A 24,506-nucleotide genomic window follows, 5' to 3' on the forward strand; every position below is an offset into this window, starting at 1 on the left:
TACTACTTGTAGGCACTTTGAAGAACTAATCAGTGTCTAGGGCTTGATCACAAGCTATGTTTTTGCTACGGAAAAAAATGCAGTGTTTTACAGCACCAGCAAAGTGAATATTTCTTAAACCTCAAGCGCATGCTGCTTATCTTTTCCAAATCTGCGGCATGTCCATTCTTATAGACTTATTTTGCAGCACATTTCACTCATTCAAATGAATGGGGAAAAATGTAGCTAAAAATGCATCAAAACACTTGTATTTTCCGCAGCGCGTTTCCTGCCAGCACTGGTTTTTCCAACAGAAAAATCTGCTACAAACACAAAGTGTGTACATATCCCTAAGGCTGGGAATTAGGTAGTTTCCTTCCTGAACACTCAGGATTGATCACGAGAGAGAACTCCAATGTAGGACTTACCTTGTCCAGCAGTTCGTAGGACTTATTGAGAAGCGCTCGCCAGAACCTTGCCGTTGGTTTGTCCGCATTTGCTTCCACGGAGCCGGCTACTAATTTGATATAGCAGAGAACCTCTTCTAATATCCTGTAGTCATACAGATTAGGAAATGCAGGAATTATACTATATGTGGAACGGCACAGGGACACTAAAGCGAAGAGCTGCGGTTGTCTCGTTTGTGAACGGTTACAATGAACATATAAAGGAGTTGTCCTATAAGAACAAAACGTGTGCAAATGCCATACTATACAGATAACACAGGGGAGCCCCCAATACAAGAATGAAGAGCCCCTATGAGTGCAATAATAGTCCATACTGTGGTGCACTCATTGCCAGCAATAACCATTCATCAAGGGCTATAGAGTAGCTGAACCAATCATCTGAACTGGCTATCTTTAAGAGAAAAGGGTATTCCGGTCTACATAAAACAGGATTTTTGGTTGCTTACCGTAAAATCTGTTTCTTGAAGCCTCCATTGGGGGACACAGGAACCATGGGTGTATGCTGCTGCCACTAGGAGGCTGACACTATGCAAATAACAAAATTAGCTCCTCCTCTGCAGTGTACACCCCACCGACTGGCATTAAACTCTTCAGTTAGTGAGAAAGCAGTAGGAGAAAGAACAAGGTTGAAAAACCATAACCACAAACTTGAGCACTGTAAACGTGAGAACAGTCAGAGAACATATAACAAAAACATTGGGAGGGTGCTGTGTCCCCCAATGGAGGCTTCAAGAAACAGATTTTACGGTAAGCAACCAAAAATCCTGTTTTCTTTATCGCCTCTCATTGGGGGACACAGGAACCATGGGACGTCCCAAAGCAGTCCCAAGGGCGGGAAAAACAGACTTCCATCAGGTCAGAGGACTCACCACTGCCGCCTGCAGGATCCTTCTGCCTAGGCTGGCGTCCGCCGATGCGTAGGTATGGACCTTGTAAAATTTGGCGAACGTGTGGATGGAAGACCAAGTTGCCGCTTTGCACAGCTGTAGGGCGGAAGCCCTGTGGTGCACCGCCCAGGAGGCGCCGACTGCCCGGGTAGAGTGAGCCTTAATCCCAGGAGGGGGCACTCTGTTCTTGACCCGGTAAGCCTCCAAGATTGCCATTCTGATCCATCGAGCAATAGTCGCTTTAGAAGCCGGCTGGCCTCTACGCGTGCCATCAGGAATGACGAAAAAGGAATCCGTCTTCCGGAAAGTGGACGTTCTGTCCAGATAGATCCTCACAGCCCTGACAAGATCCAGCTTGTTCAATGATCGCTCCAGAGGATGAGTCGGAGCTGGACAAAAGGAAGGTAGAACGATGTCCTCGTTGAGGTGGAAGGTGGAAACCACCTTAGGAAGAAAAGAAGGTGGGGGCCGGAAGACCACCTTGTCCTGGTGAATGACCAAAAACGGAGGACGGCAAGACAGGGCCGCCAGCTCGGAAACGCGGCGAATGGACGTGATGGCCACAAGAAAGGCTACCTTCCATGATAAAACTGATAGAGGAATCTCCCTAAGAGGTTCAAAGGGAGAAACCTTCATAACGTCCAGTACCAGGTTTAGGTCCCATGCCTCCACAGGGGCCCTGTACGGCGGGACGGCGTGGGCTACCCCCTGAAAGAAGGTCTTAACCTGTGGCCGAGAGGCCAAGGTCTTCTGAAAGAGGATGGAAAGCGCAGAGACCTGACCCTTCAGAGAACTAAGAGCCAGGCCCGAATCCAGTCCTGCCTGAAGGAAGGCCAAAAGAGAAGGCAGGGAAAAAACCATAGGCGGAAGGCGGTTGGACTCGCACCACCGGAAGTAGGCCTTCCAGGTGCGGTAGTAGATCCTGGAAGACGAAGGCTTCCGAGCCTGAATCATGGTGTGAATCACCCGGTCCGAAAGGTCAGACGCTCTCAGAACCGCGGTCTCAACAGCCACGCCGTTAAACTGAGCGACCGAGAATTCGGGTGGCAGATCGGACCCTGGGACAGCAGATCGGGCCTGTCTGGAAGGCGCCAGGGAGCGTCCGCGAGAAGGTTGACGAGCTCCGCGAACCAAGCTCTCCTGGGCCAATCCGGGGCGATCAGGATGACCGGCACCCCTTCCGCTTTGATCTTCTTCAACAGTTTGGGAAGTAATGGAAGGGGTGGGAACAGGTAGGGCAGCTCGAACTGTGACCAAGGAATGGCCAGAGCATCGACGCCCACTGCGAGAGGATCGCGGGACCTGCAGACGAATTGCGGAACCTTCCTGTTGACTCGGGACGCCGTGAGATCCACATCCGGAGTTCCCCATCGAAGACAAATCTGATGGAAGACCTCCGGATGTAAGGACCATTCCCCTGCCGCGAGGCCCTCGCGGCTGAGGAAGTCGGCGGCCCAGTTTTCCACGCCGGGGATATGCACCGCGGATATCACCGGAACCGTTGCCTCTGCCCAAAGGAGGATCTTGGATACCTCGGCAAGGGCCAAGGAGCTCCGAGTCCCCCCCTGATGGTTGACATATGCCACAGCCGTGGCGTTGTCCGTCTGGATCCGGACTGGAAGGCCCCTGAGAATCCTTTCCCAGTGGCGGAGGGACAGGAAGATGGCCCGAATTTCGAGGACGTTGATCGGCAGAGATGACTCCTGCAGCGACCAGCGGCCCTGGACCGTCAGGTGGCGAAAAACCGCACCCCAGCCGAGCAGGCTGGCGTCCGTTGTCACCACCTGCCAGTGAACTGGAAGGAAGGACCTGCCCTGGGAGATGAGAGGTGACGTCAGCCACCAGTTGAGAGACCGCCTGACCCGAAAGGAGAGTTTGATCGGTCGATCCAGGGAGAAGACCGACCTGTCCCACTGAGACAGAATGGCTTGCTGAAGGGGTCGCGAATGGAATTGGGCGAAGGGAATCGCTTCCAATGTAGCTACCATCCTCCCCAGAACCTTCATGGCCGAACGGAGGGAGGGAGGTCGAGGACCCTGGAGCAAGCGTATGTCCCGACAGAGAGTGGATCTCTTGTCTGTGGGAAGGAAGACTCTGCTCTGACGAGTATCGAAAAGCATGCCCAGAAAGATGATGCGCTGAGAAGGAATAAGGCAGGACTTCTTCCGGTTTACCAGCCACCCGAAACGGGCTAAGGTTTCGAGAACAATGGACAGGCTTTCGTGGGCCTGAGCGAAGGACGGAGCCTTGATGAGGATGTCGTCGAGATATGGAAATAGGACCAGGCCTCTGACTCTCAAGATGGCCATCAGCGCCGCCATGATTTTCGTGAACACTCTTGGCGCGGTTGCGAGACCGAACGGCAGGGCGACGAACTGAAAATGATCTCGTTGCACTGCAAAGCGCAGGAAACGGTGATGTCCGGGAAATATCGGGACATGGAGGTAGGCGTCCTGGATATCTATTGAGCATAGAAACTCCTGAGCCTCCATGGAAGCAATTACTGAACGAAGGGATTCCATCCTGAAGTGTCTCAGGCGAACTCTCCTGTTCAGCAATTTGAGGTCCAGAATGGGGCGAACTTTGCCGTCTTTTTTCGGTACCACAAAAAGATTCGAGTAGAAACCCGTGAAGCGTTCCTTTTCTGGGACAGGAACGATTACCCCGGATTTGAGCAGAGAAGCGATGGCTGAGAAGAAGCCCGGAACTAGAGCGGGGTCTCTTGGAGGACGGGATTGGAAGAAACGATCCCGAGGTCGGAAAGCGAACTCTATTTTGTATCCCGAGGATACAACTTCCCTGACCCATGCGTCCTCTACTGCGGAAATCCAGACGTCCCTGAAAAGGAGAAGACGGCCGCCCAATCTGGGAGTTGGGCTGGAGTCTTGCCGAGAGTCATGCCGAGGTGGATCTTCCAGTCCTGGGCCTGGAGGATCTACCCTGGGAGAAACGAGGACGCCAGGACGGAGTGGGCCTAAAGGACACCGCCTTCTTCTCTTGACGTGCCTGTGGCCTCTGTTGCTGCTGGGAAAAGGAGTTTGACGCAGCGAAGCGACGAAAAGGCCGAAAAGGACGAAACTGTCGTCTAGGAGGAGGGCGACGAGGCTTAGCCTGGGGGAGAAGAGAACTTGTGGCGTCCTTAATTATTTGGTCCAGCTGGGAACCAAAGAGGCGAGAGCCCTGGAAGGGCAGACTAGTGAGGGACTTTTTGGAGGACAAGTCCGCCTGCCAGGCCTTGAGCCAAACGGTCCGGCGGATGGCAACGGCATTGCTGGAAGCTTGAGCCGCACAAGACGCGGCATCCAGGGAGGCGGAAACCAGATATTCACCAGCATGGGAAATCTGGTTGGCAAGTTCCGCTAATTGCGCGGGAGGCGCCCCATCCAGGATACCCCGCCGAAGATCCTTGGCCCATTTTGAGATGGATTTTGAAGCCCAAGTGGACGCAAAAGCTGGACATAGAGCCGCTGAAGCCGCTTCAAAAGCAGATTTCGCGAAGGATTCTATAACTCTATCGTTCCTTCAGAGATGCTCCGCCGGACAGAGGAAGCACCGTGTTGGTGGACAGCCTGGAAACAGGGGGGTCCACCGAGGGAGATGCCGTCCAAATTGGCGGCAAGTTCTGGAGGAAAAGGATATAACACACCCAGGCGTTTTCCCCTCTGAAAACGCCTAGTGGGGTTCTCTCTCTCTCTGGACACGATTTCCTCGAATTCAGGATGAGGAGCAAAAAATTTTGAAGGTGGTTTGGCCCGTCTGAACGAAACCGCCTGATCTGCGGGTTCCGTAGAGGGATCCTTGATGCCACATGTTTGGGTTTATTGCCCCAATGAGGTTCTGGACTGTCTCACTCATGGTGGCGATTTGGTTAGGATTCAGCTCCGAAGTATCCTCCGAAGGCGCATCAGATAATGCCTCGCCTGACTCAGGGGAGGAGGATCGGTGGGACACCAACCGCGGGGGAGGGCCGAGCGGCGAGATGGAGCGCGAAGAGGACTCAGACCGACGTTCCTGTCTGGACCTTTTGTGGCTAGTCAAGGAGGGCTCGGGCGGCGGTTCCTGCGACCCGCTGGCCACTGCAGGGGTCTGCAGGGGTAACCGATCCAGCGCGGACACTAGGGTTTGAGATACCCGTGTTAAATCGGCCACCGATTGTGACAGAGAGGCGGCCCAGCCTGGGATGGGGGGATCACTCTCGGGCGGAACAGCCGGGGGATCCTGGGCGGTGGGAACAATCGGGTTGCTGCAGGACTGACACAGCGGGGAGGACTGACCTGAGGGAAGTTTGCTGTTACAGGACGAACATGCAAAGTACGTGACTAAGGCAGAAGATGAAGAGGTAGGGGGACGAGAGCGGCCCCCTTTAGAGGTAGACATTTTTAGGGACCCTGAAGATGCCAGTGGGTTAGGGGACAGTGGGCAGAGGGGGGTGTCAGTCTGCAGTGCAGCTACTCACGGACCCGGTCCTGGAAGATGTCCCACTTGTCCTCGGTGGAGAACTTCCCTGAGGTGCTGATTCTGCGATGCTGAGCCACAGAAGATGCGAGTGAAGGAGCGTGGCGCGCTGCGTGAGGCACTGCGAGGGCGGCTGCTGCTGTGAGAAGCGGTGCACACCGGCCGAGGGACCCACGAGGAAGGGGGTGGAGCCAGACGCAGAGGCGCCGGTGGGCAGGGCGCAGTATGTCGGGCGGGAAAAAAGCCCGCCCGCAGAACCGGAAGTGAGGAGCCGAGAAACCGGAAGTAGGCCCCGGCCTAAGCCGGGACCTAAATTAGAGACCGGCGCCGCCGGAGAAGGGAACCGTGGCGCCGGAGCAGTGCGCCGCAGGGACTGAGAAGAGCGGCAGCCTGCCAAGGCTGTCCGGGAAAAACGGAACTGGCGGGGTCGCGGCGCCAGAAGTAGGCCCCGGCAGAAGCCGGGACCTAAATTAGAGGCCGGCGCCGCCGGAAATTCGCGGAGAAACGCGGCGCTGGAGCGCCGCCGGAAAATCGCGGCGCCGGAGCGCCGCCGGAGAATCGCGGAGCCGGAGCGCCACCGGAGAATCGCGGCGTCGGAGCGCCGCAGAAAGTAAGTGGCACGGCATCCTGCCAAGGACGCCGTGCAGACACAGGACGCATTGTGGCCCCCGAGCAGAGAGACCGCAGGGGGAAGCTGCGCGGCAGCCTGCTAGGCTGTGACTCTGTAAGGGGCTGTGCGGCTGCAGGGAGAGAACTGCGGCCGCTAAGGAAGAAGAGCTTATGGCTGTCCCTGGGATCCCTCTAAAATAAACGCCATGAGGGAGGACAGGGGAACATCTGGAGAAAAGATCCCGGGGGAATGGAGGGGAAATACTCACCTAAACATCCCACGCCGTTACTAACCTGAGGGGAATGAGACGTCCACGGAGCTGTGATGGACGTCCTCGTCTCCTCCAACCGACAGGCTCTGGTAGGCGAGTGGGTGAGGGACGGAGCCAGGACCGGACTTCTGAGCACGCTTCTGTGCTAGGATCTTGGTCCTGGAGAGGGATCTATGAGGATACGGGGTGGCAGTACACGCCGTACTCATAGTCCGCATTGTGGGAATACAGGTGTGACTGCTCACCCTGTATCCCTCCGGAAAAAACCTGAAAAGAAACGACGCACATTGAGGTAGATAAGGGTCTAATGAAAGACCCGTGTCCACCTCCTACTGACACCAAGCTAAACTGAAGAGTTTAACCCTGCTGTTCTGTTGGTCAAAAATGACCGACTTTGAACTTCAATATTCTTTAAAATATTCAAGATGCGGCTCTGAAACCCGTGGCCGACCGACCCATCCTCATTTAAGTCAATCAACCACAAGTTTCAGAACCGCATCTTGAACACCCCAAAAAATACCAAAGTTCAAAATAGGTCTCCCCAGACCGAACAGAACAGCAGGGTTAATGCCAGTCGGTGGGGTGTACACTGCAGAGGAGGAGCTAATTTTGTTATTTGCATAGTGTCAGCCTCCTAGTGGCAGCAGCATACACCCATGGTTCCTGTGTCCCCCAATGAGAGGCGATAAAGAAATCATGTCTACTGGATAGGTGAGAAGTGTTAAATAGATTTGGGTCCCACCGACCAATCCCTTGCGGAGCTTGTATTCTGCTCCTCCATTCTAAGTTTACAACACTAATGAAATCAGTCAACCCGGCATTGTGCTCGGCCATCTTTAGATTTAGAATGGAGCGATGAAAAATCGGATGCTCCATTCAATTTCTGCTATCCACAAGACCATGGACAGAGAAGAACAAAAAATATAGTTCTTACCGATAACGGTATTTCTCTGAGCCCATGACGGCACCACGGAGAGAGGGGATCCGCCCACCAAGGACAGGAAACCTACGGATAAAAAGGCGGTACCACTCTCCTGCATCAGTTGTTTTACATAGAGAACGATGGGAGACTACTAAACATTTGTTAAATTTTAACTGTTTATCATAACGAGATACCGCGTGTTTAAAGACTATAAATAGACTATGGCACTAATTTGATGTGTGCACCCATAAGTGAAGGGAGGGAATGTACGGGTGCCGTCATGGGCTCAGAGAAATACCGTTATCGGTAAGAACTATATTTTTCTCTGATCGCCCATGACGGCACCACGGAGAGAATTGCATAGATAGTACATTCAGGGAGGGACAACCGCCTCCAGAACCCTTTTACCAAAAGTAAGGTCTGAAGAGGAGATTAGGTCCAATCTATAGTGCCTATAGAATGTGGATGGTGAGGACCAGGTAGCAGCTCTACATATCTGGTCTATGGAAGCTCCGGCCTTCTCCGCCCAGGAAGTCGCTACTGCTCTTGTTGAGTGAGCCTTAATCTCCCCGGGAACAGACATCCCACTTGCTGAGTATGATAGACTGATGGCGTCCGTGATCCATCTTGCTATGGTGGCTTTAGATGCTTTTTTCCCCTTCCGGGGACCCTGGAAACACACAAACAGAGAGGAATCCTCCCTACTCTCTCTAGTGACTTCTAGGTAGTGTAAGAGACATCTTCTTACATCTAGTGTATGTAATGTTTGTTCCTCCTTATTTTTAGGATTGGGACAGAAGGAGGGGAGAGATATCTCTTGAGACCTGTGAAATTTTGAAGCCACTTTTGGGAGATATGCTGGGTCTGTTTTTAAAATGACCCTATCCTCTAGGAATTGTGTGTAGGGAGGGTTAGCTGAGAGAGCCTGTAAATCGCTAACCCTGCGGGCCGAAGTGAGGGCGACTAATAGAGCTGTTTTGAGGGATAGATTTTTTATTGTAGATTCGTGTAATGGCTCAAATGGAGAATTAGTCAGGGCTTTAAGGACCAAGTTTAAGTCCCATTGAGGAACAACTTTTACTGGAAGAGGCCTTGATCTTCCTGCCGCCCTGATGAATCTAGCGACCCACCTATTTGAGGCTAAATCAAAGTTGAATAGGGCTCCCAAAGCTGCCACGTGAACTTTTAGGGTGTTAGTGGCTAAACCCATCTCCAACCCGTTTTGTAGGAACTCTAATATGGAATTAAGGGGAATTTCTTTCCCTATTTTTGCACCTGATGATGACAGAAACTTTTTCCATATCTTGCCATACTGTCTTGTTGTAACAGGCTTCCTACTTTGTAACAGAGTTGAGATCAAGCCCGGAGAGAACCCCCTGCTTTCTAGTAATTTCCTTTCAAGAGCCAAGCTGTCAAGTGCAAGTTCTTGACCTGCGGATGACAGACTGGGCCCTGTGACAACAGATCTTGGAGGTCTGGTAATACCCAAGGGACTGATATTGATAACTTCCTCATCCATGAGAACCAAGGCCTCTTCGGCCAGAACGGGGCAATTAAGATGACCAGCGCCCCGTCCTCCCGAATCTTCCTCAGCACTGCTGGAATCAGAATAAGAGGAGGGAAGGCATATACCAGATGGTGACCCCAAGATATCAGGAAGGCGTCCACAGCTACTGGGTTCCCCAGGGGAGATAGGGAGCAAAAAGAGGTTACTTTTTTGTTTAGATGACTCGCAAAGAGATCTATTTTGGGAACGCCCCATCTTTCTGTGATCTGGGTGAATATCGCCTGATTTAGTTCCCATTCCCCCTGTTTTAGACTGGACCGGCTGAGGAAGTCTGCTTTGTAGTTGTCCACTCCCCTTATGTGTAAGCTTGTTAGGGATAAGAGGTTGCTCTCGGCTATTTGCAGGATTGAATTGGTCACCTCCATTAGATTTTTGGAACGGGTGCCCCCCTGGTGATTTAGGTAAGATACTACCACCCGATTGTCCGACATTACTCTTACATGGTGAGAGTGAAGGACCCCCAAGAATTCCTGAAGGGCAAATTTTACTGCAAGGAGCTCCTTCATGTTGGAGGATTTGTTGACTGTGGATGGAGACCAAGTGCCCTGGGTTACTAGGTCGCCCAGATGAGCCCCCCACCCTGAAGGGCTTGCATCCGTAGTCAGGACTTTCGAGATCTGAATTACCCACGGGACTCCCTGGGAAAGATTTTCCTGCGATTTCCACCATGTTAGAGAGTGATTGGTGCGAGGAGATAAAGTCAACTGCCCGTCTAAATGCCCTCCTAGATGGATTTGCTCCGATAATATCTGCCATTGAAGTTCTCTTGAATGTAATTGGGCCCACTGGACTGCAGGGATGCAAGAGGTCATAGAGCCTAAGAGGGACATGGCCTGACGGAGTGTTATGGAGGGGAGAGATTGGGTTCTCGATACTAAACTTTTTAGTTTTTGTATCTTGTACTCCGGGAGACGACATTCCATCTTTTTGGAGTCTAGAGTGAGACCCAGGTACTCCTGGACCTGAGAAGGCATTAGTCTGGACTTTCCCATGTTTATTAGCCAGCCCAATTCCTTCAAAGAATGCATCACTATTGCCAGTTGATCCTCGCAATGTTGCGGGGAGGAGCCTATCACCAAGAAATCGTCCAGATATGGAACGATTAGGGTATTTTCTTCTCTGAGGTGAGCCATTACCTCCGCTATCAGCTTTGTGAAAATCCTCGGAGCTATGGCAAGACCAAATGGTAGAGCTGAAAACTGGAAGTGTTTTAGGACTCCCCTGATGTGAACTGCCATCCTGAGGAATCTCTGGTGATCTTTGTGTATTGGGACGTGATAATATGCGTCCTTTAAGTCCAGGACCACCATGAAGCATTGGGGAAACAACATCTTGATAGATGACTTTATCGTTTCCATTTTGAATGCTTGAATCTCCAGGTAATCGTTTAGTTTCTTTAGATTTATAATAGTCCTGAAGGAACCGTCTGGTTTCTTCCTCAGGAATAGAGGGGAATAGTACCCTTGCCCTCTTTCTTGTGGGGGAACCTCCAGGAGTACACCCTTTTTTACTAACTCGATGACCTCGTTTTCCAGAGCCAGCTGTTCTTCTGCCGAAGATCTTATGGATGTCATCATAAAAGAGGGACGGGGGCATCTTTTGAATGTCAGCCTCAGGCCTGATTCTATAATGTTCAGAATCCATTGACTGGAGGTAATCTTTTTCCAGGCTGGAAGAAAGAGAGATAACCTCCCTCCCACCTGGGGCGAACCTTCATTGAGAAGGTTTCTTGTTATCAGTGGGGTTTTTGTTAAAGATGAACCCCTTGTTTTTGTTCCTCTTATCCTCCCACTTTCCCTGGCCTCTCCCAGGGTTCTTGCGGAAAAACCTCTTGTTCCGAAAGGGCTTCCGGTAAGAGGGGAGACCAAGGGAGGGAAAAGACTTTTTCTTGTCCCCGGCTTTTTCCAGGATGTCATCTAATGTGGAACCGAACAAAAACTCCCCTTCGCAGGGGATAGTACATAGTTTTGTTTTTGTTTGCAGATCGCCAGGCCAATTTTTAAGCCAGAGGGCACGCCTGGCCGCATTGGCGAACACTGCTGACCTGGCGGCTAACCTGATAGAGTCTGCTGAGGCGTCAGCCAGAAAAGCCGCCGCTCCCCTTATTACAGGTAATGTTTTCAGCATCGAGTCTCGGGAGGTTTTCCCTTTTAATTGACCCTCTAGTTGATTTAACCAGATCATTAGGGAGCGGGATGTGCAAGCTGCTGCCACTGCTGGTTTCAGGCCTCCTCCCGCTGACTCCCAAGAGCCCTTGAGGAAGGCGTCCGCCTTCTTGTCCATAGGGTCTTTTAGGACCCCCATGTCCTCAAACGGGAGAGCGAATTTCTTTGATGCTTTGGCTATTGCTACATCTAATTTGGGAGCTTTTTCCCAGAAGGAACAGGATTCATCCTCGAAGGGGTATTTCCTTTTCGGGGTTAGGAGAGTCTTTTTCATGGGTTTTTTCCATTCCTTTTTAATTAACGCTGCAATTGCTTCGTTAAGCGGAAAAGCTCTCCTCTTTTTTTGTTCTAATCCCCCAAACATGATGTCTTGTGCTGACTTTTTGGGGTGGGGGTCTACTATTCCCATAGTACTCCTCACTGCCTTTATGAGGCCATCAGTGTCCTCTAGCGGGAAACAATTGTGACCTCCTGAGGAAGAAGTGGATGATGAGGATAAGGAGGAGGAGTCGGAGGATGCTGAACTCGCACTATCGCTGTCAGATTTAGAGACTGGGGACGGGGACCTGTGTCTGGTCCTTCTCCGTTTTTTTCCCCTTTTAAGGGATCTAAAGGTGTCTTCCACCTGTTCTTTAATCAGGTTTTTAAGATCTGTTGCAAACCCAGGCAGGCTTTCAGATACTGTTTGCTGTATGCAGGAATTGCATAGCTGCTTTTCCCATGCGGGTGGAAGATCCTCTTTACAGATGGCACAGGCTTTGTGCTTTGTTTTGCCTACGCTTTTCCTCCCCTAAAAGAGACAAATAATAATCTTACTGTCTCTAACTTTCACGAAGATCAACTTACCACCTCCAGGACCCATAAATACCGGTTGGGGATTCTCAGCCTCTGGCTTTTTCTCCGACGCCGTGCTGGACTCCTTGCTGTGTTGAGACCTTTGGCGTTCTTTGCCGGTGTCCTGGTAACTTTTCTGCTGTCGCCTTTTTTGCTGCTGCTGAGGCGATGCTGTAGGTGGAGGTGATCCAGGCAGGGGAGACGCCGGGTCGCTCATACTGCTGCTGGTCTGCTGCTAATAACGCTGGCTGCGCCTGATGCTGCGACGCTTAGTAGCTCCTAAGGCTCTTGCTGATAAACTGCAGAGCCGCTGAGAGGAAGTAAATCCCCCATTTTTAAAGCTCCCGCCGCTTTCCCCGGCGCCTGCGCAGTAGCGCTTAACCGACGGCGAGGAGCGCCTGCGCAGACGCTTCTGCGGCGCCTTTGGAACGCCCAAGCGACCTATCCTTTGGCGACGCCTGCGCAGACGCTTCTGCGGCGCCTTTGGAACGCCCAAGCGACCTATCTTTTGGCGACGCCTGCGCAGTAGCGCTCAGCCGACGGCGAGGAGCGCCGAACGCCGACGCCTGCGCAGATCCAGCCCAGCGTCTCGCGAGACCAGCGCAACTCCTGGCATGCGCCGTACTCACAGGATGGCCGCCCGGAGTGCAGATATGGCGCTGCTGACCGGCACCCCCGGTCCTATGCAGACCCTACTGCGTGGCTCTGCATACCCGATGGCGTGCAGTGTGCAGGCTGACGCGTGCTAGGGGAGGGCCACGCCGCACCTCCCGCAACCACAGAGGGACCCCCCTGGATGTTGCCGCTGCTGCATCTTACCTGGGGAGGTGACCGCGAACTCCTTGTCACCTCCCCCGCACACCCTGTCGGCCCACTGGCTCCCAGCGGTGGCGCTTCGGGTCACCACCCTAGCCGAGGCAGAGGGACCCCAGCTGCCTGAATCGGACTGGTTGGCCCCGGAATTCCAACGACGACTGGTAAGTCCGTAGGTCTCCCATCAAGGACAGGAAACCAACTGATGCAGGAGAGTGGTACCGCCTTTTTATCCGTAGGTTTCCTGTCCTTGGTGGGCGGATCCCCTCTCTCCGTGGTGCCGTCATGGGCGATCAGAGAAAATGAGGCGTTTTCCCATTTTGGCGCTCAGAGTGGGTCCCGCCGGGGGTAACAATTCTCAAATTTAGGTAGACTTTGAAATTACTTTAACCACCAATCAGAGAAGAGTGCAACTGAAAGGCTATAATATAGGAAAAACATTAGATACGCCCATAAATTAATTAAAATGGCCAAAGTCCTGGTGATGTTACTTTACGAACCTTTGTTCCAGTTCTTGTAATTCCTCGGCAGCGTCACACTCGACCACCTGAGACACACAATGTACAGTCATCAATGACATCTAATACGGACAGCATATGACGACATCCAAAAAGAAAATAAGAGACCAGTGATCTTACTGACCTTGCCGACAAAAGCGTGAGAAGCCAAGAGGTTTGCCATGAAAGACACAGACAGAAACGTAAAGTGACGAATTTGTTTAGCAGAATGTGTTGCAACATCGAAGAGTTCTGTGTCTTCCTTTAGGACTTTGGGCCTCCGCAGCTTGCTTTTCTTCTGTTCAGGATCATCTAAGAAGGAACAAAACAGGAATTCACTATAGATAAATGAAGAAAACAAAATAGCGTGGTTCAGAATGAAAATATTTCAAAGATTCCTTTTCGTCGCATCACCTTCTTTATTCTCTGGCAGTGTGCTGATGAACTTTAGAAGACTGACCAAACTCTTCAGTTGATTCTGGACGCTAAATTCACAGCAGACCGATACCCAAAATTCAGAGTCCTGCTCCAACACCACATCCTGCAGCATAAAAGAACAAAAATACATTTAGATATAGTAAACGAATGTACATTTTACATACCATTTTGGCTGTCATTACTGTAGTGATAAATGCCAGACAGCATTTACTGAATATATGTGGCAGGCAGATCGCCCCTTCTTACCTTTTCTCCATTTGCAGTAACAGTGACAGGTTTGGTCACATGTTGTTGGAAAAGAAGAACTAAAAGCACCCAGAGGAATCGCTCCGCTCCCACTGTGTCCAAGAGCTGGGACAAGATGGGCAGCCGTCTATGCTCTGGGACATGAGGGAGAGCATCCACAAACACATGGATGATCTTCTCAACCACCTTCTCCACATCATCTTTAGTCTCCATGGAGGTTTGTTCCCCAGCCTGAAGCAAAATGAAAACATTTAAAGAAAGAGTAAACAAATGAATGCTAGGAAAGGAGAAAACAAGAGAGGAAAGGGAGAAAAGCAAGAGAGGAAAGGGGGGAAGCAAAAGAGAAAAAAAGGAAAAGCAAAAGAGGAAAAAGCAAAAAAAGAGGAAAGGGTAAAGCAAAAAAGAGGAAAGGGGAAAAGCAAGAGAGGAAAGGGGAAAAGCAAGAGAGGAAAGGGGAAAGGAAGAGAGGAAAGGGGATGGAAGAGGGGAAAAGGAGAAAGGAGAAGTGGAAAGGAAGAGAAAATGAAACAAATGGGGTTCCTTTTTATCATTTGGAGAGGCAAAAATGGATCCCTATGCCAACGCTTGTAATCAGCCACAAAAGATATAAGGTGGAGGACAGAGTACAAGCACTGCAGTTGCCTTTCAATGGACAATGTCAGTCATTTGTAATATCATCCCATCCTACCTGTATAAGTGCAGGAATCACAGTCTGCACCGTCTTGCTGATCACTTGAAAGCTGTAGCTGTCATCCAGTCGCATCACACTTGCTCCCATGAAGGTGAAGATTGGCATGATGTTGTGAAGTACTTTATCCTTCAAAGAAATAAGGAAATAAAGCAGTGATTTTTAATATGAGAAAACAAGGTCTTAGGAAAGGGAGCCCGATAAAAGACCAGCATTCTGTAAGTTTTAATGAACAGAGTGGTGCAGTAAGAAGTGTCAAATTCATTATGAGGCATGGGCCTCTTAATTTGTTGCATTCTTCAAATGTCGTGAGGCACAGCCAAGAATATTACTCTCATCAGGGAATGAAGAACATTTATGCCGTAATTTATGGCAATTTAATGGTGCAAGTCATCAACAATTAGTCAGGTGCACCTGGTTACGTTCAGTCCCAGTTTTGCTGACTTTTAGAAAAGCTGGAATAGCTGGCCAAAAGTGGCACAAAAACGCCAAAGGTTGCAAATCTGCACACCAATTCAAGGTGTTTTATGACAGGATCACCTTGAAGAATTGCGCCCAAAGTGCAACATAAAATATCCTAATCACAGATAATCACTGTTAATCCCCAAACTGAACGACATAAAAAAAAAACAGGAAAAAGTCAAAGGACATTGTAGTACAGGTCCTTACAGGGAAGATTCCAGCTGCGGTTCCCAGGAGAAGAAGAGCGTGATGATGAGTCTGTGGCATCTGAGAAGTCCTGACACACTGAACAATGAGCTCCACATTGAACTTTTCTTCATCCAGAATTTCTAGAAAATACAAAGAGCATTTTCATCATGGTTTATTTTGTAACTTGAATCTTTATTTATACTCTGGTTTAAAAAGCAAATAATAACAATACAGAACCAAAATGTCCTTTTACCTTTAGCATCTTTTTCATTATCCAGTGAAACCTTTTGGCAGGTGTTGAGAAGACAACTAAGGATTAGCTGCTTGGTGTACTCCATGTTTCCCTGCTCAGGATCTGAAGTCTCAAGACATCTAGAAATAAAATGCACAGGCTCATCAATCCAAAGTTGTGCTATCTTAAACTGCATGCTCACCATTGTGGAGCCTATCCCAATAGACCAGAGAATTGGATTAATCACCTAGCCTATTATTAAAGGTGTGTTTCAGGATTAAGGTACATTTCTGTAGTGATGTTATGTGACTGTAGATTGGCCAACACTGACAGTGCGCATTGTGCATACTGTCAGGATTTCCCTCTAATGTCAGATATACAGGGCAGTCACGTGACACCAGTATGTAATCGGTTTACTGGTGGTCAAATGCAGACTGGATCCTCATCCTCTTCTCTAAACATTGAGAGAAGTGAAGGAGAGCCCAGTCGACACACTTGATCTGGCAATGGAGGGAAATAGCAGTAATTGCAGAAATTCAGTGCTGAAAAATCCTTTTAATGGAGAAGAGTAGCTCACATTTCAAGCTGCTTAGCCATTAGGGAACACACGGTCTACTGCTCCATAGAGGGATACTTGCTGTTAAGAATCCCAGGTAATGGCAGAGATTTTGGTTTTGATCAGATTTTTATTGCTTGAGCTGTTCACTTTTGCAAAATCATAAAATTATTTATTTCCCCAGAAGATGCAGCTGCTATTATATTTCTATTCTAATTGCACCTTCTTACCTTGACAAAAGGTAGAAGAGAGTAGGCACCAACTGCTGAGGGTCCTTCAGCTTCTTCTTGTGCTGAAGCAGCTCCAGGATCAGAGTAGTCCTAGACCAGTTCACATTCCCTTCTTCTACCGCATCAGTCGGCTGTTTCCTAAGCCAGCACATGGAACAGATAAATAATAAGACATTTACTGACCCAAGGACATCAATCAAGACACATGGATACATTAAGACTAAATCTTACAAAAAGAACTCTGCCAACCAGTCAGAAGCTGAAGTTGAAAATTTACCTAATTAAGTATTTATAAAGGTGAGACTAGAAGTTAATAGTAATGGGGAACTTCAGTCCACAAGCCTTATTAAGATATACCAAGGTAGATAACCATTAGCCATCTAAAGTTTGAGTGGTTCCTGTTCTAGGACCACAATTATTACATGGTTGATCTTTCAACTGAATGAGATGTTGGTAGAGTTTGATGTTAATTAGTAAAACCTGGACCATGGGGCCACGTCTGTGACCTGTGCGAATTGGACATGCTCCCTGAGAACCGCGACTTACTGAATGGCTCATGTAAAAAGCCAGCCTGCCTGGAGCAACGTCATGTGTGTCATGCAACAACAACGATGTCACTCCTGGTCGGCTAATCAAAAGAAGAGCGGCAGATGCCGGGAGGTAAGAGACTGTCTTTAGGGCTCCCGTCCAACGGCAGCAGATTAACAATGTGGCTGCTGAACCGGGTCTTGAGAATCATTTCACACCAGCTCTAGCTGATGGCTTAAAGTATTACGATCAATTTATACGTTTTTCTATATAACAGGGGACTGCATAGTGTTGCTGATCTGTGGGTCTCTGGATCGTGAGACCCCAGCCGATAGGTCAAAACACTGCGCAGAAGTGCACAGCTGCTGTGAGCTGCACAGAATGGTGTATTGGCTCAATAGTAGGTCTATGGGTGTGTACACCGCTCTGTGAGAGTGTATAGACCCACAGACTATTGAGCCCGTGCACCACCCTGTGTAAGGCTCATACGGGAGCTGTGCACTTCAGAATGGTGTTTTGACCGTTCAGGGTGTGGGGGGGGGTGGTCTCATGACCTGGTTCCCACCAATCAGATACACTGTGCTGCACCTTTAATACTTAAAATGAGTTACAATTTAAAGGCATAAAATCTTAACCCATTGCAATACAGGGCCAGCACTCCAAGACATTTAAAAAAAAGGAGTTGTGCTAGATTTTTCATTTACAATTGTCGGTACCTTTGGGTTTGCATTCTACTCCTTCTGGTTTGTCGCACAGAAGAAGCAGCCTTGTCTCTTCCAGGAGGTTCAAGCTCAGCACTGACATGCACGGCATTTACAGAGATCTGTCAGAAGAATGGACAGATAGAGCCAACTTAGAAACAATTTGACAGAACGTACTAAACTGAAACATTGCTGAGATGTCACCACATCTTCTGACTTACAGATTTAAAAGCGCTGCCGACAGCCTGAACACATGCGGCGTTCTTGCTCTCTACTTGCAAGTCAAATAGGATCCCCAGCAACTTCTGCTGGACAGTGCCATCGAGAGCGGAAAAGAAAGCCTTAGTGATCTAAGAAAGGAGAAAACACAGGAAAAAAGCAATAAATGTGAAAGTGTGCAATACATTAAGACTTCAGATATCACAAGTACAACATTGTTTTCCTTGAGCAGTTTTCCTTCATTGCCCCAATGATCCACAACACTTATTAGAGAAGGATTCTTGTTACAGTCAATTTACAACTTTAAAATCCTATTTTGTTATCCCTACCAATCAGATCTCATCTTTGTCATTTCTTGTGTGTTCTTTTTCCTCTATTAAACGCTGCAGCCAAATACTAGTTTTCTTTATTTTACTATGAACTATATGTCTACAAACACAATATTTCAGTGTATGTTTATGTAGGACTGAATTTTGAGCAGTTCTGCACTCTACTGTAAATGTTTGTAAAATTTCGGCACAGAATTCTAGCACACACTAGAATACAAAAATACTACAGATTTAGAAAGTAGAAATCAGGAGCCGACAAGTATTCATATTCTGTGATCTCAAAATCAGACACTCGTTTACCATTCATTTAATACATTCAAGAAAGAAAGAAGAAAAAATAAAAGATAAAACACGTACTTGTCCAAGAGCAGTAATCTGGAAAGATGGCATTCCTTCAGAGATGATCTGAGGAGTCTTAAGAGCTTGGATGAAGAGATGGAGGCACTGAGGGTTCTTCAATAAGAGGCCAGCAGAATGCTCATTATACTTGCCCAGGACGATGTGGAGCAGCCAGGCCTCATCTGGTAATACGGCTCTTGCAGATTGTGTCACTTTCTCCAGTAATCTGTTCAAGACCGGTAATAACTGCAGCAAAAGCTCCTGCAAGATATAAAGGAAAGCACTGGATAATTTGCCAAAATGCTGCCTTGCCACTGATTAGTTGTAATAATATATAGTGAAAAAAAAAACATTCAAAAACCTCTCATTGGTGGCTGTGCGCATACTTCATGGCATGTACATGAGAAGATGACTGGTCACCCAGCCATCAGTGGATATGGCACAAGCTTAAACAGAATTCTAACTTTTGGTCCCATTACCACATGTGTAAAAAAATGCCCATTGCCGTACTGTCTGCCTTTACTAACATTTGTGAAAGAATGGGTCGTTCGAAAGAGCTCACCGGCTGGGTTGTCAGACGAAGAACGTTGGCAGCATTACACTCAAATCTTTCTTGGCTAGGAAAACAACTGCTCTCCATAGGATGGCTGACAAGCCCCCCACAATCAGCAGATGGTAGGCCCTCGTTATTAGCATGGCTATCTCACACAAGGAAATTATCTTTCAGAATAGAGGATGCCCAGCTCAATTGGGTGCAAGTGTCTACGAACCCTTGAACCTCAAGTATTGCAGTAGTTCCATTTCGTTCTTGTTGTGTTCCTCTTCTGTTACATGTGCTCTGCTTTTTCCTTCCCCTACCTCAGCCTGAAGTGTTGTGGACCCAATACCAGCACTCCTCTGGAGTTTTGCTCATGGATCGGGTCACAGTCCTGATATCTTATATTTTCTACTTCGTTTAGATGTTCTCCCAGGCTGAAATAATATGTCATAATACGACCACTTGTTTAATTGAATATCCATCTTGTACTAACTCAAAGCTGTTTTTCTTAGCAACATTTTTAAAAAAATATGTCACCGTTACCAGTGTAGTCCTATAACAAGACGCCACTATTGTAACAAGTCATTTCAACAAATTTCCTCCTAAATATTACATGATCCCAGTGAGAGATTTTGTTAAAATGTGGAAGCGTTTCTGAACCACAGCAACTCATTCACGAAATGCAGACCAACAAGTTACAGACCGCAGTCACTGAGGCTCACAGTGCATTAGTCACCCATGCTGTGCCGACTCAACAACTGCAGATCTCCAAACCTCTACGGATATGAACAACCGCACATCTGTGAGACAGAGGTTCATGGAATGGGAGTCTATGGCCAATTAGATGCATGCATCAAGCATAATGGAAATTGTTGGATGAAGTTGGCATAAGGCTGCCACTGGACTTTGGAGCAGTGGACACTTGTTCTGTGGTGTGACACATCACACTTCTCTGTTTAGCATATGATGGACACGTCTGGGTTTAGCAAAGGCCAAGAGACCATTAGTTACCTGTTAAGGTTGGTGGAGGACTAATTCTATGGTGTGGGTTTTCAGGTGTTGGCTAGGCATCTAAGTTCCAGTTAAGTGAAATCTTAATGCTTCAGCATACCAAGACATTTTGGACAATAGTACACTTCCAACTTTATGGGAACAGTTTGGAGAAGGACCTTTTCTGTTCCTCATGAATGTGCCGTATGCAAAAAGCGAGGTCCATAAAGGCATGGTTGGGCTAGTGTAGAAGAACGTGACTGGCCACACAGAGCCCTAATCTCAACCCCATCTAACACCTTTGGAATGAACTAAAATGGAAATTGTCAGCCTGTTCAGCTCATCCAACAGCAGTGTCTGACCTCACAAATGGTCTTCTGGATGAATGGCCAGAAAGGCCTATAGATATAGAATATTTACAGGAGGTATGATACGAGTTCCTCAAGTGTGAAACATGCAGGTGTCACAATACTTTTTATCCATATAGTGTATATCTATATTGGCCTCCAAGAGAGGAGAAGAACAATAACTTCCTACCCAGGCATAAAGCCTATAGTTACATTTTACTGCACATGGAAACGTTCCTATGGAAAAAGGCATCAGTTTACAGACCCCTATGTGTTTTAGCTGCACAACTCAATGTTTACGCAATCAACAATATTAGGTATACTTACCTCGCCATTTACATAGTGGAGAACCTTCAGCAAAACTTTACTGACATATGATGGGCAGCTGGGGTTCTGGAGGAGGCTCAGGAGTTCGGTCAATGCTTTCAGCTTTTGTGAAGCCTTGTTAGAGGTCTGCATCTCCTCGAAAACACTGGCTAATGCCTGGACACAGAGAAGAGCACAATCACATTGGTGATATAGACAAAGCATGATGATCTTTAGACTAACAAAAGAAAATCAAAGTGCTTTCAAGACATAGGACGTACATACAACAATTACATGTCAAAGGCGAGAAGATAATCACTATGATGTAGCATACCTGGGCCACATAGTTAGGATCGGCGACAATCTCTTCCGTTCTCTCCATTACTGCCTGTACGATTGTGGAAAGTGGTGATTCCTTCACCGTGTTAAGGGCACCCAAGCAAGCAATGGCTCCTCTGCGCACCTCTCTTATAGGATTAGCCAGGTTCACCAGCAAAGACACAGCCACTGTGGGACAGAACCATGAAATCATCAAAAGTCATAAAAGAGAAGACTGGCATATTAAATTATTTGGCACACTGAGTTATACAGTTCAGACAACCACCTTTTAAAATATGGGAAGCGAATTCCCTTCTATTGGAGAAAGCGAAAACAAGTTACACGGGGGAGTTTGGGAGAAGACAGTATGGCGGCGCGATACATTGGGGGACCCTGTGTGTCCGTGCGTTACATGGAGTGGGAGAGGAACCAGCGTATGTTACATGGACAGACCAATAGCTTAAAGGGGTAGTCCGGTCCAAATCGATAAGTCTGCAGTCAGTGTGTGACAGCAGATCTATGAATCCCCCCAGCATATGCACTATGTGCTGCGTATATTTGCAGGAGTCGGAGATGGGACCGTATGTATGAGTTATACATACTCCTGGCCAGCGGCGCAGTCTTGCTCCCCTTACACGTGTATGGAGCGAGGCCGCGCTCTCGAGTCAGACATGCCCACATCACTAGTAGGATCGCGGCCTCGGCTGTATACAAGTGTATGGAGCGAGGCCACGTACACTAGCTAGGGGTATGAATAATGCATACATACCCTCTAGCCCCGGGTCAGAAACAGGCAAACTCCTGCAGCGCACAGTGCATGCATTGTGTGGATTCATAGGACTGTAGTCAGACAGAGTGACTGCAGAATTATCGGTTTGAACCGGACAACCCCTTTAATGATAACCATGTAAGGTGTTAATACAATTATACTATACCTGGGGAGAAAATGGACTGCAACTCTTTTTTTGGCTTAGATGATAGTAAGGCTTGACCAATATAGAAGGCTTGTGTTTGCAACACTGCATTTACTGTGCAGCCCAAAGGACTCGAGAGGTTGTAGCCATATGTCCAGAGAAGACAGAGGAAACTGAACAATTTGATTGAACCTGTTAAGCAATGCTAGGTGAAGAAAGGGAAAAAAATAAGTATTAGATATATATTAATCTGATATATGCACTCATTTATTTTATTTTTTTTAAAGTACACCTTCAGTCAACCACATTTACTATTTGAAAGACACATTAATGTTGATTGCGACTCTAAATTGTATCAAAAGACATACTAAAAAGAAGATGCTCAAGAGAGCACGGAAGTTGTCGACATGCTGTCCTTCACTGGCGCCCATGACCATCACATCAAACAGGCCGATGAGAAGCTGCAGGTAGTTCTTGTTCAGGTCATCCATGGTTTCAGGATTCCACCAAGTTTCACCTACGAAAAAAATAAGTAATTGTAAGATATACTAAATATATAATCACAGGATTATATCAGCATAATCTAATCCACAGCTCCTTATTACACGAGTTTGTCAGTCTTCTGGTGTCAAGCTCCATCAAACGCTGTTGTGAATATTGTGGGGTTTTTTTAATGCCAGTCCCGGACAGCGTGTAACAGTGGGCAGAGCTCGGGGCAGGACAGGGTATGTGCGAAGCCCTCTGTCAAATTCATCATAGCTTGCGAGACAGAAATGTCATAAATTGCGCCAGAAATGTAAGCGAGCCCCTGTCTGACAACACATCTGGCGGCAGCGAAAGTCAGTCTTAAAGAGAACCTGTCAGTATGATTTTGCAATGTGCAGTAAAGACATGGCCATAGTGGGCAAGAATACGGACTACACTGATGCATCTGGTGATGAAATCAGCCCTGTTGGTCTTCTGTAATCAACATTTGAAGTTTCCTACTAAATAGGTCTTCTCCTCCGATCTGTGAATGACAGGTCATTGCTGAGATTTCATACAGAGGAGGCCAGGAATCACAGACCAGAGGTAGCTGAAAGGCCAGGAATCAGAGACCGGAGGTAGCGGAGGGGCCAGGAATCACAGACCGGAGGTAGCGGAGGGGCCAGGAGTCACAGACCGGAGGTAGTGGAGGGGTCAGGAAACACTGACGAGAGGTAGCTGAGGGGCCAGGAAACACTGACGAGAGGTAGCTGAGGGGCCAGGAAACACTGACGAGAGGTAGCTGAGGGGCCAGGAATCACAGACCAGAAGTAGCGGAGGGGCAAGCAATCACAGACCGGAGATAGCAGATGGGCAAGCAATCACAGACCGGAGGTAGCGGAGGGGCCTGGAATCACAGACCAGAGGTAGCGGAGGGGCCAGGAATCACAGACCAGAGGTAGCGGAGGGGCCAGGAATCACAGACCGGAGGTAGCGGAGGGGCTAGGAATCACAGACCGGAGGTAGCGGAGGGGCCAGGAATCACAGACCGGAGGTAGCGGAGGGGCAAGCAATCACAGACCGGAGATAGCAGATGGGCAAGCAATCACAGACCGGAGGTAGCGGAGGGGCCAGGAATCACAGACCAGAGATAGCGGAGGGGCCAGGAATCACAGACCGGAGGTAGCGGAGGGGCCTGGAATCACAGAGCCTGGAATCACAGACTGGAGGTAGCGGAGGGGCCAGGAATCACAGACCGGAGGTAGCAGAGGGGCCAGGAATCACAGACCAGAGATAGCGGAGGGGCCAGGAATCACAAACCGGAGGTATCGGAGGGGCCAGGAATCACAGACTGGAGGTAGCGGAGGGGCCAGGAATCACACACTGGAGGTAGCGGAGGGGCCAGAAAACACATACCGGAGGTAACGGAGGGTCCAGGAATCACACACCGGAGTTAGCAGATGGACAAGCAATCACAGACCGGAGGTAGCAGAGGGGCCTGGAATCACAGACAAGAGGTAGCGGAGGGGCCAGGAATCACAGACCAGAGATAGCGGAGGGGCAAGCAATCACAGACCGGAGGTAGCGGAGGGGCCTGGAATCACAGACCGGAGGTAGCAGAGGGGCCAGGAATCACAGACCAGAGATAGCGGAGGGGCCAGGAATCACAGACCAGAGATAGCGGAGGGGCCAGGAATCACAAACCGGAGGTATCGGAGGGGCCAGGAATCACAGACTGGAGGTAGCGGAGGGGCCAGGAATCACAGACTGGAGGTAGCGGAGGGGCCAGGAATCACAGACTGGAGGTAGCAGAGGGGCCAGGAATCACAGACTGGAGGTAGCAGAGGGGCCAGGAATCACAGACTGGAGGTAGCGGAGGGGCCAGGAATCACAGACTGGAGGTAGCGGAGGGGCCAGGAATCACAGACTGGAGGTAGCGGAGGGGCCAGGAATCACAGACTGGAGGTAGTGGAGGGGCCAGGAATCACACACCGGAGTTAGCAG

The 24,506-nt window shown here is 48.8% G+C and overlaps 1 protein-coding gene across 1 annotated transcript in view; it reads right to left on the reverse strand.

Moving 5' to 3' along the window:
- HEATR1 (HEAT repeat containing 1) overlaps positions 1-24,506 on the reverse strand; it is a 115,145-nt gene that overhangs the window by 43,477 nt on the left and 47,162 nt on the right. The window contains exons 19-34 of the mRNA XM_069769005.1: positions 22,406-22,554; positions 22,059-22,242; positions 21,140-21,312; positions 20,827-20,982; positions 18,643-18,885; positions 17,959-18,087; positions 17,753-17,859; positions 16,509-16,646; positions 15,744-15,862; positions 15,509-15,630; positions 14,840-14,968; positions 14,152-14,382; positions 13,882-14,008; positions 13,613-13,779; positions 13,471-13,517; positions 408-531 (exon numbers count right to left, since the gene is read on the reverse strand). Of these exons, the coding sequence (XP_069625106.1) occupies positions 408-531; positions 13,471-13,517; positions 13,613-13,779; positions 13,882-14,008; positions 14,152-14,382; positions 14,840-14,968; positions 15,509-15,630; positions 15,744-15,862; positions 16,509-16,646; positions 17,753-17,859; positions 17,959-18,087; positions 18,643-18,885; positions 20,827-20,982; positions 21,140-21,312; positions 22,059-22,242; positions 22,406-22,554 (2,345 nt within the window). The remainder of the gene's footprint in view (positions 1-407; positions 532-13,470; positions 13,518-13,612; positions 13,780-13,881; positions 14,009-14,151; positions 14,383-14,839; positions 14,969-15,508; positions 15,631-15,743; positions 15,863-16,508; positions 16,647-17,752; positions 17,860-17,958; positions 18,088-18,642; positions 18,886-20,826; positions 20,983-21,139; positions 21,313-22,058; positions 22,243-22,405; positions 22,555-24,506) is intronic.

This window comes from Ranitomeya imitator, chromosome 5, assembly GCF_032444005.1.
Source record: "Ranitomeya imitator isolate aRanImi1 chromosome 5, aRanImi1.pri, whole genome shotgun sequence".
NCBI lineage: Eukaryota > Metazoa > Chordata > Amphibia > Anura > Dendrobatidae > Ranitomeya > Ranitomeya imitator.